Genomic DNA, 17,228 nt, shown 5'->3' with positions numbered 1-17,228 from the left:
TGGCTGAGTGAAGAGAATAATGCAGGCAACAGCTGAAAACAGAGTGGCAGTTTTTGTAACTGAAAAACAAAAAAAAACAAAAAACATTTGCAGCAGGAACTCTTAAATGTTGGTCTGTGACCTTTGGCCATCAAACAAAAGAAACGTAAAAGCCGTCAGAAATTCCTCACGAGGGGTGAAAATTAACAGATGTGTGACTCTGTGAACAGAGCGTATACCGTATGTGGGTGTACAGTCATAATAAATAATGTCAACCAATGCCGCAGGTCAACTTCAAGTTCAGTTAAGAGCAGATAAGTTTGGAGTAAATACAGAACACAGGACAAGATCAAGCTGATGTACCTTCAGCAGAGACAACATGTACCAAACCTTTCTTCCTCTCATTTTGTCATTTGGAGAGAAAGACTTGCATATGGTATGTCATGTACCTTATGGAAATCATAAAGCACCGTGGTTTGTTTGGCAAAAAAAAAAAAAACAACAACAGGAAATCAATTCAAAATACCAAAATAATATTCTGCAAAATACAAAAAAAGGCTTTTCAGATTCACGTTGGATTGATTGCATATGACAAAAGTTTTCTTTTCTTCTTCTCATTAACGGTTGGAATGTTATCAGGTGGTACATGTTTACGGACAGTAAAAAGTTGGCTAGCAAGGAACCCCAACAATAGCTTGTATTACTGCATATAAAATGGCAGGAGAAACCAAAAAAAAAAAAAAGATATGTACAACCACCTGTTTTTACCTCATTGTGGGAAGTCCAGCGGGACTGCCTGGAAAAGGCCATCATATGACCTCTCGCCCTCGAGGAACGCCACGACATTTTTCAAAAACATACTTATTTTCAAGCGTACAAATTATTCACACTATATTATCCTGCCAAATTAAAAAAAAATATACGGTGGCAGCTTGTTGGGATTTTCTTTTTTCTTTTTTAACTACGAAAAAAAAAAAAAGAAAAAAAAAGGGTACATTGAAGCCTTTAAAGAGTACAGGCAAAACCATGAAAAATACAGGCTCCAACATAAATACTATAAGTGCCTACACTAAGTGAACATTAATTTCAAATACCATTCTAAATACAGGAAAAAAGTCGACCATAAATGTGTTTGGAACCCAGGAACTTACATGAGTGTGCATTTTCCTATGTGTTTAAGTTCTCTCTATATATTTATATATGATATATCTCCCCCGATGCAAAAATTTTTGTTCAACCTGAAGACTTGTGTATAGTAAAGGCAAAAAAGATGCGAGACATTACAATTCTTTACATAGTGATCGAGTCCTGAATATCATCAAGACAGGAAAGAGAAACATCGATAAAAATTACAAATAAAATTTAAATAAAGTTCTCCTTGAAAGGCTTTAAAAAACAACAAATAGGCAATTTCAGTCATTTCTAAAAGTTAGTATGAAGCAGGACATTTCTATGGCATTTCCTGCATTTGATACCTCGACAAGCCAAACTGGTGTTTCGCTCTCACGGCTCATTCTTTTTTTTCTTCTTTCTGTTAAATTCAAACTATTGACACCACAGTTATTTGTCAGCATAAAGAGCCAAGTTTTTTTTTTCCCTTGAGTGTCCAACTGTAAACTGGGGGAATGGAACAGTGCACGTAAAAAAGTTCCGGATATGGAATCCGGTCTTCGTTTTATACTCAACCGACTGTACCTCCGATTAGAGAGACAGATACAGACTCCAAGGCAGAGTGACAAGTGCTATATCATTAACAATGGCGGGGGTTGGAGAGAGGAACTGCTAATAAGATGAGGTCTAATTGTTCAAAAAGAAAATGTTAAAATGTGAGGTATGAACAAATTTAGCTTTTGGGATTTGGAAACTCACTATAAACCTTTCAAATGTAAAGTCTAAGAGGACATTTGAATTGTCGAGACACCCGCTTCCCACCCATCACCCTGAAACCAAAGCATCTCCCATCTTCGCCAAAACCTGGTGAAAAAGACTCAAATCCACTGTGTGGTCTTCAAGTTACTGTTGGTTACACCGACTGCCTGTATGACACCGAAAAAACTGTGCTACTTACAAAAACAGCAAAATGTCATTTTAAAAGAAAATAAACACTCTGGGAAATTAAGAGCTTCACGTTGGTTAAAACAACTCCTCAGAGTACCCTCTCAGTATGATACGCAAGTACCGGGAAACATAAACACTAAACCAAACTCTTGAGCATGTAACATGCCAGTAAACAAAACCATAATCTGAAGAATGAAAATATACATGAGTCAGGCAGATTAATGATTTACCAGAGATAACTTTCATCTCAGCTGGTTCCTAAGTCACGACACGACAGGGTTGCACAGGTGCTTGATGCAAGGACCTGTCCATTCCACATGTGCACAAAAATGTCCTGTAATCATCTACATCTGAAACTCCGAGCTTACAGCAAAAGGAGGATTAACTAATGCAGGTAAAATATCCAAGGCACTCTTTGTTGTCATTTTACACCATATTATTCATTTTGTTGCTTGTAAAAGAAATAGGTCTTGGTGCTTGTGCCTAGCATTCCATAGGCAGCCCGACCCTTGTATATATATTTATGTACATATAGGTATTTTACGTCAATCTTGTATTCACAAATATCAGTTTCAAATGTGACCCTGCTTGTCTTGATGTTTGAACAACGTGACACGGTTGGCAACAAAACTGTACATGATATGTAAAACAATATGCAGAGTATGCAGCGTGAGTTCAAACATGTTGGCTAAATCCAAAGAATCGACAGCGACACGAGTAAAACCAAATCGACCAGCCACTGATTTTTCTCTAAAGTAGCCAAAAACACACCAAGCATGCCGTCCAGTTACAAAAGAATTACAAAATGTGTAAATTATTGCACAATAGAAAGGCTCGAAAATGTTTTGTGTTTGATACATGAGTATTGCCCCAGTGGTCGGGAACGATAACAGGGCTGTACTGCGTACGGTTGTGTGACCCTGTACTCCTGTCCCCCTACCTAGCCAAGAAGCTGACTGAGAGAACGTCCGGCATGTTGCTCTACTCTGTCTTTATGTCGTTAGACAGAGGGCGGTCACTGTGCCACTTCTTCATGTGTTTCTCCAGAGTACTGTAGACGCTGAAAGGCATGTGGCAAATTTCACATTTGTAAACGTCCTTGCCCATCTGTCCGTGGGTCTTCATGTGGCGCGTGAGCTTTGAGCTCTGGGCGCAGGCGTAGCTGCACAGCTCACACTTATAGGGCCGCTCTCCCGTGTGACTGCGTCGGTGCACTGTCAAGTTGCTGCAGTTCTTGAAAACCTTGCCACAATACTCGCAGGTGTCGCTGCGGCGGCCGTCCTTGGAGCAAGGTCTGCCGTTGCCGCTTCCGCCGTGTGGCGTGCTGGCTCCGCTGCCGGTGCCGCTGCGCCCCGAAGCGGCGCGTTCCCCGTCCAGCTCACCGGGCGGAGTAGAGAAGCGCAAGCTGCCGTTCTCTGACGAGTGCTCGGATGAGGAGGCGAAGGGCGATTGTCTGGAGTCCCCGCCGGTAAAGTTGAGAAAGGGGTCCTTGAGTTGTCGTGAGGCAGCATAGCCTGCTAGCCACTGGGAGTAGACGTTTTCTGAGTTTGCGATGGTTGGAGTGGGAGGGTCTAGGTCCTTTTCCACCTTAATGCGTTTGGAGACAGGACTGAGGGAGCCGGGGCTTATGCCACCACTCAACAGCTTCCTGGAAAGGCTGTCAGTAGATAAAGGTCCAAGACCGTTTAAAGTCGTTGTGGTTCCATCGTCTGCTCGGTCTGACTCCATTGCTGAGTCATCATCACCGGGCTCCTGTGATATGCTCCGACGGCGAGGGTGCAGAGCCACACTGTTCTGGTGGTGGCGGGCACCTTCTAACCTCAAGCTGAAGCGATAGTTATTCCTGTCCTCCTCAACCTCTCCGACCACAGGCTTAGCATCCATTTCCTCCTCCTCTCCCTCTTCCTCTTCTTCTTCCTCCTCCTCTTCTTCTTCTTCCTCCTCTTCCTCCTCCTCCTCTTCCTCCTCCTCTCCATTTTCAGTCATCAGACCATTGTTCTCACTCTTGAACTTGGCCACCACTGACTTAAGGGCATCTGTGGCGCTGCCCATCAGTTCACTGGTACCAGGCTCGGGAGAACTGGCTGTCGAGAGGCCGTCTTCAGACTTGGTACTGAGCACCAAAGACTTACTCTGACAGTGTGTCTTCATGTGTCGTTTAAGTTTGCTTGCCTGGGTGCATGCATGGTTACACAGGTGACACTTGAATGGCTTTTCCCCCGTGTGGCTACGTCTGTGAACAATCAGGTTACTCTGGAACTTGAAGGTCTTCCCACAGAACTCACAAGACTTTGCCTTTAATGGCGTGCTTGGTTGAACTGCGTTGGATGTTGGATTCGGGGTCGACCTCAAGCCAGAAGGCGACTGAGAAGTGGAGAGGGGTGGAGTTGCCGAGAACGGAGGCTTAGAACCCGGCTGGAATGGTTGAAGAAGCCTTTGCATAGGGTTGGGCCTGTTGGGGGACAGAGGCGGCGAAGCTCCTGTGGCGTTTCCAGCCAGTTCACGGAGCCTTCTGGAGAAGTCCATGCTTGGAGGAGGTTCAAGTGGTACTGAGTTGAGCCGCATCACCCTGTCGAAAGCGCTGGGATGGTGGGTTGCCAAAGCCAGGTCATCTGGGCTCAGGTGATGGCGCGGAGGTGGACTGAAAAGGGGCGGAGTCCGAGGATAACGACCCTCTCGAGGAGTGGATACTGAATCCCGTCCTGATCCAGACCCCGGCATTCGCAGCAGGCTGTAGGGACTACCATCAGCCAGGTGGACAGCATGAAGTGGAGGCTGGGATGAAGCACAGTCACCCCCCATCCCGGGAGCAGCACCTACACGAGGGGTGAGCGGGCTGCCCGGTTCACTCTCCAGGTAGATGCGGAAACCGTGGGTGTTCTGGGCATGCTGGAGAAGGAACCAGGCGCTGGTGAAGGGCTGCTTACATGTGGTACAGGTGTAGCTGCTGGGCTCGTCTTTATCTGTTATAAAAAAACACAAGAATAAAATGTTAGTCCAAAAAATGAAAGAAATGAATGATTTTATATATATATTTTTGTACTTTATCTATTTGACCTAAAAAGATAAATGCCATTCTGAAATACTTTGTATTGCTTTGCATTTTCAGCCTGCTGCATTATGAGCAGATCAGAGCACGCACAACAATGATATTTTAGGTCAACCTTTTTTGAAACACCCGAGAATTTATACAATTGCTGAAAAAGGCACATGATCATGGTTCAGTGTGTGAAGTACTGTGGCATAAAATGATAAAAGAAAAATAAGTCTTAAGCTAGAAACTGTTAAATGAAATGTTTTATTGAATAAGTCCTTACAGTTTTGACTGACAATGAATTCCTAATCGTGTTGAACACTCGTCAGCCCTTGTTTACAGAATAGACCAGTGTTGTTCAACCTTTTCTGAGCCAAAGCACATTTTTTTCATTGAAAAAATCTCGAGGCACACCACCAGCAGAAAACATTAAAAAATGAATCTCAGCAGCCGATATTGACAGTAAAAAATCGTTCTCGCAATGGTTGAATATGAATTCAAACCATAACCAAGCATGCATCACTATAGCTGTTGTCTCAAAGTAGTTCTACTGTCACGACCTGTCACATCACGCCGTGACTTATTTTGAGCTTTTTGGTGTTTTCCCGTGTGTAGTGTTTTAGTTCTTGTCTTGCGCTCCTATTTTTTTGTTGATTGTCATGTCATGTACGGATGTATTTTGTGGACGCAGTCTACTGCTCCACACGCTGTAAGTCTTTGCTGTCGTCCAGCATTCTGTTATTGTTTAATTTGCAGCTAGTTCAGTTTTAGCTTCGTTTTGCATAGCCATCCCTAAGCTTCAATGCCTTTTCTTAGCGGCACTCGCCTTTTGTTTATTTTTGGTTTAAGCATAAGATACCTTTTTACCTGCATGCTGCCTAACGCTGTCGTCTGCATGTTGTGATCACGACAAACCATGTTCCCCGACATCTACAAAGCAACTAGCTACCTGCTGCCACCTACTGATATGGAAGAGTATTACACGGTTACTCTGCCAATCTCGAGACAGCACAGACATTCAACAACGGCAGATTTGCGGATTGTAATTACTGGTTTGCAAAAAATATTTTTAACCCAATTAGGTAAAATTACATAATCTCTCATGGCAAACCAGACTGTATCTCACGGTACACTAGTGTGCCGCGGCACAGTGGTTGAAAAACACTGGAATAGACGAGGCTAAAGTGCAACATGCAGCTAATGCTGCACATTAACAGTGTATATTAATACAAGATCACATGTCGATGAATTGTAGCAGCTTTTTTAATTAAAATAACGGGACACATCCTCACCCGAAAATGAAAAAATGTGTTTTTTGCGTCGGCGGGGAGGCATTTTTCAAAATGCATTTCATGCATTGCTTTTATATCTCATGCTGTATGGATTTATTTAAATCCTCTCAGGTGAATAGAAAAGGAGAAGGAGGGAAAGCAGAAGTGAGAGATATGCTAAATAAGAAGCATCCACACTTGCAAATGTGCACCGTCTTTCATCTCATGCCTTCCTTATCCTTTCTTCTTTTTTTTCACAGGGGGACAATTTTATGAAGTCATTTGCAAAAAAAAAATGATGCTTCTTTGCTGGAAGCCATTGGCAAGTACGAGACAGCCTAAGATTGTGTGTGTGTGTATGCGTGATCCCTAAAATGGTGGACAGGCTTGCAAATTTTAAACTGGCTGTGACAGTGAGACAAAGAGGTGAAGATGGGACATTAAAAAGGAGACCGTTGCTTAGGGAAAAACATAAAGTGTTGAGGATGAGCAGTGATGAAAAGAAAATGGTGTTTCGTGGGCTTCCTTTCCGTCTTGTGTGTCCATAACAAGAGTGGCCCCCTCTGAACAATTTTACTTAAAGACCAGAACATGGCACAAAATGTGCACCCAATCAAACCTCCATGCAAACCTTTTTGTGGAAGGAGCTGGAAGGGGGTATACTGGCAAATTATGGATCATTACAATCTGAAAAAATTACAGTTAATTGCTGCCACCTGCATGGGGCTTTGACCCACTATGGAATTTTTCCATCATAAAAAGCCATTTGTCCATACAGGTTTCTTCTCCTTCTTGCACAAGCCAAAATACATTGTGCTCATAACATTGACTTTGGCTATATACACTGGTCCTGACACTGTGTGTGTGTGTGAGTGTGTGCTTTTATTGTTTATAGCTGCAATAACCTGACATCTCCTGTTCACTTTGATTTGATTAGCAGCCTGTATATATTTCCTCGCCCCGTGCGTGAGCAGCAGACGGTGTATATGCATGAGGAAGAAAACAAATTATTATTATTTTCTTTCTGTTATTGCAAACGACAAAAGAGGGATTGGAGAAAAGCATGGACGGGGTGGGGGGGTTTTGGCGGAGCCGGGGGGTGGTTCTCCTCCGGGACACTCTGCGATTGACGGAGGAGGAAAAGCACTGCAGGATCTTAGACGGGAGAGAAAGAAAGCAGGGAGAGGGGATCAGAGGAAAGGGAGAATTGTGGCGTGAAGGGGACATTCATAATGACAACCCGCCACATTTGTGAAGGACACAACACAGCACTTCCATGCTGCAAGTGAGTTCATTTTCTTATGTGTCAAAAACTACACGTCGTGTGCTATGCAATCACAAACCCATCTATGGACATTAGTCAACCTGCTCAAGCCACAAGCAACACAAATAATTGTTATTCCAACCAAGCAGTGGACACAATGATGGGCATCAAAAGGCCGAATCAAAGTATAAATCCAGCGCCATGTCAGCAGCAGAGCACATATCTAAATAAGCCCACCATTGTCCTTAATAGCTGTCCTCAAACGGATCGAAGCACAGTTTTTCAAAAGACGAAAAAAATTATTCCGACATGGCGTTTGATGCCCTTGAAGACTTTTTTTTTTTTTTTCCTAGCATGGGAGAGCAGAGTATGAGGGAGGAAGAATGATCTTATAAACGAGTCTGTCCTCTAATGGAATAAAGGAGAGCTCACTCTTCTTGTCTGAGTCTATGCTTCCAGTGAGGACGGAGGGTAGAAGAGCTCGGGCTAATGCTGGATCTCCTGGTTGCTTTGAAATAGGATCAGCCGAAAGGAGAAACCACACTGACAACCCTGTAGCCACCATTTCATGGCAAGGGCTGAAAGAGGGGACTTTGGCGGAGTAAAGGCAAAGAAGCCTAAATGAAAAGTGAAAAGAAAAAAGAAGGGGGTTAAGTAAGACGGAGAAAAGGGAACGAGAAAAGAATCTAAAAGTCAAAAGTACAGACATAGAACAGTCAAAGGGCGGAAAGGTTTTTAACAAGTCCTTCGGAGCCATTTCATCACATTGCAACATTAATCAGGCGAGGGCACTGAATATGGAAGTCGGTTGTCTTCTAATAGGCAGATAATACCATCCAGAGAGCAAAAACGTATGACGCAAGGAATTAATTGCACATTAAAGAGCAGATGGTCTTGCCTTTGGTTGCTTACACCATGTTCACAGCACTCTTCCACCGTGTGGACCTTTCACATAAACCAGTTGGAGGCTGAGGCAGCAAGCACACTTCAGATACTTCTATTGTTGGTGACCCCACCCCCCAAATGCAGACGAACACACACTGTCCACATGCACACACAACCAAGACCAGAGGCTATTCCACTGGCCCGGTAATGACACAATCATGAGTTCAGTTCAAAACTTAAGAGAAACATTTGTGCAGCAAATTCCTAAAAACATTTGAGTGCTCCTTGCAAATAGGAACATGGACCACATTGGTAGATCCTTGCATTGACACTTTAACTTTTCTAGCAAACAGAACACTGGGATCCAAACTTGTTTACATAACTGAGGCACCCCTTTAAAGTTCTCTCCTTTTTGTCAGTTACACATTTTTTCGTAATGTCATTTACGTAACAAAGGTGCTGCTGTAGCTTATTTCAGATGCAGTCAGTAGTCATTTTTTTGACATTCTTGGTTATACTAGTAGTTTCAAGGTTCCATTCAACTGGTGGGCCCGCGAGTTCAGTTCAGAAAACCTGTGAAAGACTCACATTTTTGCAGCAGGTTCTTAAAAAAACACTACAGTGCTGTCATAGAGATGATCTTTGACTAGCTATTTTGCAGAAGGTCCTTAAAAACAGCAGAGCGCTACTGTAACTAACAAAATAAATAGACCAAAAGCAAACATGTTTACTGTAGAGGACGCTGGTTCTCCGAATACACCAAATAAGACTAAGAGTGAAGGGAGAGATTCAGCCCTCAGTCCTTAACTTTCTGAAAATGTGGTCCCCAAAACAATTGACCTACTCTATGCCACCAATCTACTCCTGTGCTCCTTTTTGTAGGCCAAACAATTACAGAGGAGTCAATCAGTAAAAAACATGGTTAATTGAACACCTGTCCTTTAGGAAGCTGTAATGTCCACCATTATCTAATGTCACAAACATACTCTTTAATATAAAAATTCCTGGATCAGCACTAAAATGTTATGTTTTTTCTAGGCCACAAATCACCTTATTATTTGTGTGTCATCGTCATCATGGAATATAAGGCCTGTTCGCAGACATCAATGATCAGGACTCTCCAGTCCTCTCTGGCGTCTGCTCTCTAAATAGGTTTTATGCAACTGAGATTTCCGATGAAATGTCTTAGGCTTGTTCGTTGTCTACTTCAACTAGTTTTTTCTGGTAAAGGGGCTGTTTGCAACTTTGACGTGTCTGCCTTGAAAGTGCTAACGTTCCAGAGTATTGTAAGTGGACCGCTTATGGTTTTTAGCACATAATGACATAAACTATGTCTTATGTAACACACACGCACAAACAAAGATGTGATTTGGTAAAGTTTAGTCAATAGCTTCTCTGGGACTGCTTTTCTTTGTGTGCACACGCTCAATATAAATTTGAAAAATATAGACATTTTCAAAAATATAAATATATGTTCTGTTAAACCACTACTGGTAATAAAAGCTAGCTGGTGGTGTTTTTGTCATATATTTTGGTTTGACAGAGCAAGTTGCAAACAAAGCTTTTAATGTTTTTGAAATGGTCTTTTTTGATATGTCCGAGGAATGTGAATTGCCTATCTCAGATGGTTGCAATAAACTACTTTTTGTTTCCTGCTTTGTTAGTATTATTTTCTGTCATTTTTCTAGAGAACCACATTTCCATTGCCTCTAATTTTTAAAGTGCATCATTCGCAGTCATCTTGTTGGACAGATAATAACTACTCAGTGGCCTAGTGGTTAGAGTGTCCGTCCTGAGATCGGTAGGTTGGGAGTTCAAATCCCGGCCGAGTCATACCAAAGACTATAAAAATGGGACCCATTACCTCCCTGCTTGGCACTCAGCATCAAGGGTTGGAATTGGGGGTTAAATCACCAAAATGATTCCCGGGCGCAGCCACCGCTGCTGCCCACTGCTCCCCTCACCTCCCAGGGGGTGATCAAGGGTGATGGGTCAAATGCAGAGAATAATTTCGCCACACCTAGTGTGTGTGTGACAATCATTGGTACTTTAACTTTAACTTTACACACGATTTGAGCACTCTGAGTTTGGTATTTCTAAATGTTTGTGTAAACCACTAAACAAAATGTGTTAAAAATGTGTACACCATAATTTATATATTTATTCGCAATGGCTTTGCTTTACTTTAAGCATTTTTAATCCTATTGTTATCCTTTTTTTCAACATTTTATTTATTCCTTTATTTAACACTACACAAGCTTTATAGTGTCATTTTTTTACTACCATTTGCTTATTGATATTTTATTGTTTCTTCATTCCTTTCTCACAAGAAGTGAACATAATTTAAAAGTGTATATTGCAAAAAGTAAGCAAATGTTATGGTTTTAAAGTATTATCAGTAATAGACATGGAGAAGGTGTAGAATCAAACACTCCGCTTCTTCCCAGTCCTTTCAGGACATGTTGTATTGTGCAAATAACCACTTGATGTTCCTTAAAGGTCTTCTTCAAAGTACTATTTTTCAAACCAAACTAGCTTATGTTACAAGAGAAGCAACTAACAATTTGCAGTTTTATTATTTTTATGATAGAATACACACTATATTGCCAAAAGTATTTGGCCACCCATCCAAATGATCAAAATCAGGTGTCGTAATCACTTGGCCCAGACACAGGTGTATAAAATCAAGCACTTAGGCATGGAGACTGCTTCTACAAACAGTTGTGAAAGAATGGGCCACTCTCAGGAGCTCAGTGATTTCCAGCGTGGAACTGTCATAGGATGCCACCTGTGCAACAAATCCAGTCGTGAAATGTCTTCGCTCATAAATATTCCAAAGTCAACTGTCGAATTTATTACAAGAAAATGGAAGAGTTTGGGAACAACAGCAACTCAGCAAGTGGTAGGCCACGTAAACTGACAGAGAGGGGTCAGCGGATGCTGAAGCGCATAGTGCAAAGAGGTCGCCGACTTTCTGCACTGTCAGTTGCTACAGAGCTCCAAACTTCATGTGACCTACCAATTAGCCCACGTACAGTACGCAGAGAGCTTCATGAAATGGGTTTCCATGGCCGAGCAGCTACATCTAAGTTATACATCCCCAAATCCAATGCAAAGCACGTTGTCACTGGACTCTAGAGTAGTGGAGACGTATTCTCTGGAGTGATGAATCATGCTTTTCCATCTGGCAATCTGATGGACGAGTCTGGGTTTACAGGTTGCCAGGAGAACGGTACATTTCGGACTGCATTGTGCCGAGTGTGAAATTTGATGGAGGAGGAATTATGGTGTGGGGTTGTTTTTCAGGAGTTGGGCTTGGCCCCTTGGTTCCAGTGAAAGGAACTTTGAATGCTTACAGCACCATCTTGGCACCCACAAAGTAAAATGTAACTTTTTAAGCAACTCATTCAAATAAACCATACAATACCGAAGATGCAAACTATGACCAGCAGGTACAGATGCCAAAGTAGTTAATCAAAAAATCATTTCTTCGTGAAAATAAGACAACACAACACATAACTTCCATCACAGTTCATATGGAGAACTGACAAAAAAAATACAATTGCACTACAGCTTCATGTCTCGGTCCATCCAGTTTTCAAACTTTATGGCCAATTACCCAAAAGTTACACAACTGGATTTTATCTAAATTTTTTCGTGTTGTCCTTCACCAAACCTCAGACTGGGACCTTTCTGTCCTGGTAAGGCAACATAGCTCTCAATGATATTGGTCATTTAGCTAATGGAGGATGGAGCTAACAGGATTACCTTGCAGGTCTTCCAAATGGAGAAGGAATGGAAAGAGACTGGGACGCCACATGTTATCGGCATTTTTCCAAAGTTATACCTGAGCTTAGGAGTACTCACACGCCCCTAAAGTGATTATGCTAATAGTAGGTCTTTGCCAATATTCAAAAGTGTTTATAGGTGTTTCAGTCTGTGCCTTGAGAAGTCTGAGGGGTTGTCAATACAGTGCCTCCTTAAGAGCGCTTCAGCCAGAACTGGCGTTAATGCGATTACTACTTTGTTAATGTCATTAAAGAATTCACAGGCAGGGATTGGACAGAGGTGAAGGGTGAACCAGGACGAGGGATGTTAGCCCAGAGAAGGAGAATACCATTAAAACCCTGCATTTTCAGTCATCAAACTTTTCCATTGCCACAACTTTCACATGACTTTGGAAGGCCTGAATAAGAGTTAAACATCGAGCATCGGGCACCATTGAGAACCGGGAATGTGTTCCAATTCTCCCGGAAGCATCCACATTGTTAAACGTTGATTCCTATTTTTGATGCTCAGTCAGCCAAGAGGAAGAAGCTGCCACAGTGAACCGTCTATCTCCGTACACCGTGTGGAGCCGCTTCCCTATGTCAGCAATGCAAATAAGCTACAGTTCTTACAAATATTATCATACCTGGAGGATGAGTCTAAACATGTTACACACTGAGTAAGAGTAAGCAGGAGAAAGCTAATCACAAAGCTAACTTCAATGCTAGCCGCTAAACCAGCTTGAAACAACACAATAAATAAGTACCTAGTAAATTTTATGAAGTGTTGATGGAACGATGTTGCAGCAGAATGTAAGCAGCTATTAACAGGAAATTAACAAATAAATGAGTAAGAGTCGAGAGAGAACAGAGTTTACCCTATATGCACCGCCACGGCAAAATAAAAGCCGCCACACCTTACAAATGTGGGTTTCTTACATGAAAACAAATTCAAGTCATATTGTATTAATGGATATAGTCTATTATCTAAACACTATTGGCCATAATTACTTTGAAAAACATTTTAAATAGCATTAAAATGTTTTTTGAAAAACGTGCGTCTGAATCACGTCTCAGCATAAGCGCTACAACTGATCGCGCACCGTAGTTGGCACTCGGTAAAAGGGAGGGGAAAAAAGTTCAGTAGAAAAGTATTTCAAGGTAATTAATGCATTTCTTGGTCATACTTGTAAAAACTACCCTAATCTTGACATTACTATCGACACTAACATCTAACTTTACGACGTGTGTGTCTTTGAACCTGGACATCTGTGTGTGGAATTTGCATGATCTTACCATTACAAAATTATGCATGTTAGGTTAATTGGAGACTGTAAATTGTCCATAGATATGAATGTGAGAGTGAATGATTGTTTTTTTTTTATGTATGTGCTGTGCGATTGGCCCCTGCTAACTTTCGTTAGCCTGTCAATGAGCTAGTCCATTATACGTTGGCATTAAGCTCGCGGCATTAGAGCCCGCCTTACTCCTGTCTTATCGTATTGCTTTTTTCAGTTTATTCCAAACTGTATTTTTAATTTAACATGATTCACACATGTATGTGCACTTTATGTGTATATTGATGTACTTTCTCCACTGCAGCCCCTCGCCACGTGCCCACCACCACATGTACATTGGCAATCTGGGGGAAACTCTGGAGAGGATACTATAACTGTCGGGCTCCCCTGCTGACACACACACGTAAGCGGAAGATGGATCGATCCATAAATCGGTAGTGATGATATCAAGGGTAGTATCACTATATGATAGAAACTAGAGGGATTTGATCGATATTTTTATATATATATATATATATTTTTTTTTTTTGTCGTTTTTGTCCATCTTTACAAACTTAAGGAATAATTCACTGGACACAGGATGACTTTAGGGTAAAAACCAAATGATTTAAATGAGTAATAAATAGTTTTTGCTTTTGTTTAGTTAGTTAGTTAGTTGTGCACTATTGACTTTATTGATCAAACAAATGTATATAATAAAACAAACATAAGGAACTATTTTAAATAATTAATATAAATGATATTGTTACATTGTCAATAGCACTCACCATGCATAAATACTTAATTTCAGTATAAGTATAGGCAACATTAAACCCTGATCGAACACATTATACCAATTACACATGAACAACAGATTATTGTAAATGTTTTTTATGAAGAATTCAAAGACAAAGTAAAACTTTTGTGAAAGTGTACTCCTGTGGAAAGAAACACTTATATCCAAGTTCAAAAGATTGATATTTATATACTTCTTGAGAATAGCCCTGTGAGAAATGCATACTAAATTGTTGACACTCCTTAAAGAATTGGGAACTGGAATTGTCTAAACTCAAACGATACACAAACCGAGACTGGATGTAAAAAGTGGACACATGAACTATAATTACTTCTATAATACATTAAGGCCCCTTTGGCTAAGGTTATCCAGGGTAAATCCGACCTAACCTTATCCTTGTCCACACACACACAATGGTCGTTTAAGACCCCCCTCCCCCTCTCCATCCGCCGGCGCAAGGCGACCTAGTGTGCAAGTTCTTAAATTAAATGTAAACAATATCCAGTGTTGTGGTTTTTCAATTAACTGGAATCCAGTGTGCTGTGGGGCCCTATTGTAGTGAATCACACCTGAGCCATCATTAATTAATCAAATCTTTAATGGACACGTGAAAGTAAACATTGTGATAAAGAACATTTTACATCAATCAATCTAGGGATCTAGATATCTGGTCAGGACACTCCTCACTCTTTTGCCTTCACCTTCATTGTCCATTAGTTGTTGGTGACTTTATATACTCTGGACCTAGTACGCGACATACATGGCGGACAATAACTAATACAGTCTGATTTGCCAGTCCAAAAGCATTTGCTGTTTTCCGTAGTCTTCCCTCGATGGCCAGAAAATACAAAGCACACGCTACCTTTTTTTTTAATCACACCCACGGGAGCCCGCATTCTCGTTGTCTCCCCTTCGACAAATGGACAACGTTTTTCGGTAAGTAGAATCACAGCTGACCTGGACATTGGAAAGTTATCTTGCCGTCTGAGAAGTGTTGTATCCTAAATAGCTGCAATCGCTTTCTCTTAAGGTATTCATGTGTGATTTCCACAAGCGTCTGTACATGTAGAAGAAGGAGAAACACGGGCATGTCTGGATGACTCGCCTCCATATTTCCAGTGGTTAGCTCCGAGTTACGAAACCGCTTTATTATGAAGCTGGCTGTGGTGCGTTCTTTTTGGCGTCACTTCCTCTCCGAACTCAGTTTGTAAACAATCAATGAGTCCATACAAAGCTAAGAGCCGGAGATTCAACCCGTGTAAAAAATTATCCAAGGAGGGGAACCTTAAACGATGATTTAGTGTGGCCGAAACGGGGCTTATTCGTTTAATGAGTTATCCTACTTAATGTAAACAGGGTCTAATTGGAGTGAGAAAACATCTAGTAGAGTCTCTGAGTGGCTTTGTAACTCCTCTTTTCCCTCCAACAAACTGTGTTTCTCTGACACCACTGCACAGACACACACACACGTGCTCAAACACTCACTTCTTTGTCACCGGACCAAACTTGGTGCGGCGCACTGAGCCTAGTGGCCGCAGACAAAAGGTTTGTTTGACCAACACTTGTTTCTAAGACAAAGCCGGATGCAGGGAATGCTGTTTACTAAACAGAAAGCCAGCCAGCCAACACAGCGGGCCTAAAACCCGGTCTTGTACGAGTCTGAAGCAATGCTGGCGGTTGTTGGAGGTCACACACACTAGGGATTTCAGAGAAGCTGACCACGAACCACTACGCACGCCACACACATAGAAAAGCGGAGACCCAAGTTGCCAAACGAGAGGGAATGAAGAAGGGTAGGAAAAGTTATGCTGGAAAGGACAAATCTTCAGATAAAATATGCATGGTGGTTTTTAAGGGCTTGTGTCTAATGTAAAGTCATATGCCGGCTGCCGGTTTCTCTCTCTAATCAGACATTCACACTCCTTACCTATAGCCTTCTCTTTCTTCTGAAAGTTAAAAGGAGCAACACTGGAACAGCGGCGTCCCGGCCATGAAGAAACCATTAGACACAGATGGCACCCACACAAGAACGCATGAATGCACGCACAGCAATTTGTGTGCAAGTGTGCTGGGGGCGCATATTGTTAGCGTGCTTTCATACGCATGTGAGAATTTTAATGGGCAGGGGTTTTCTCATTTTTAGCACAATTGTTCTGTCTTTTAGGTATGACAACTGTAAATCTGTAGTACAATGTTTAGGGTGCTAACATAGTGTAAAATGAGATACAGTGCAGGTGAAGGTAGGCACTGAGATATCATTGTGAGTATACATTTTACAATATATTGTCCCACAAATGTTTTTATTATCAGCATTTTTTTCAGACTAAAGCAAGCTCTGATATAATCATGATATGTGATGAGTGCAACTAATACAAATTTAAAAACTCGGTACCGCATGGATTGGCCGGAACTTTAAAAAATGTGCAAACATAGTTTACGCACGGCCGCTGCAATAAAGCGCACATGCGAGCGGTGGTGTGTGGGTGCGGTGGTCTGTGTGGCAGCAACAATCCCATCCATCCATTTTCTACCGCTTGTCCCTTTTTTGGGGTCGCGGGGGGTGCTGGAGCCTATCTCAGCTGCATTCGGGCGGAAGGCGGGGTCCACCTTGGACAAGTCGCCACCTCATCGCAGGGCCAACACAGATAGACAGACAACATTCACACTCACATTCACACACTAGGGCCAATTTAGTGTTGCCAATCAACCTATCCCCAGGTGCATGTTTTTGGCGGTGGGAGGAAGCCGGAGTACCCGGAGGGAACCCACGCAGTCACGGGGAGAACATGCAAACTCCACACAGAAAGATCCTGAGCCCGGGATTAAACTCAGGACTACTCAGGACCTTCGTATTGTGAGACAAATGCACTAACCCCTGTTCCACCGTGCTGCCTGTG

At 42.0% G+C, this 17,228-nt stretch overlaps 1 protein-coding gene across 1 annotated transcript in view; it reads right to left on the bottom strand.

Annotated features, from left to right (window-relative positions):
* Positions 1-464: 464 nt before the first annotated feature.
* LOC133624584 (B-cell lymphoma/leukemia 11A-like) overlaps positions 465-17,228 on the bottom strand; it is a 66,215-nt gene continuing 49,451 nt past the window's right edge. Inside the window, exon 3 of the mRNA XM_061988267.1 lies at positions 465-5,000. Coding sequence (XP_061844251.1) covers positions 3,019-5,000 — 1,982 coding nt within the window. The 3' untranslated portion in view covers positions 465-3,018. The remainder of the gene's footprint in view (positions 5,001-17,228) is intronic.

This window comes from Nerophis lumbriciformis, linkage group LG27 (assembly GCF_033978685.3).
Source record: "Nerophis lumbriciformis linkage group LG27, RoL_Nlum_v2.1, whole genome shotgun sequence".
In the NCBI taxonomy this organism is placed as follows: Eukaryota; Metazoa; Chordata; class Actinopteri; order Syngnathiformes; family Syngnathidae; genus Nerophis; species Nerophis lumbriciformis.
Note: the sequence above shows the minus strand (reverse complement) of the source record. Positions and strands in the feature narration are given on the sequence as shown.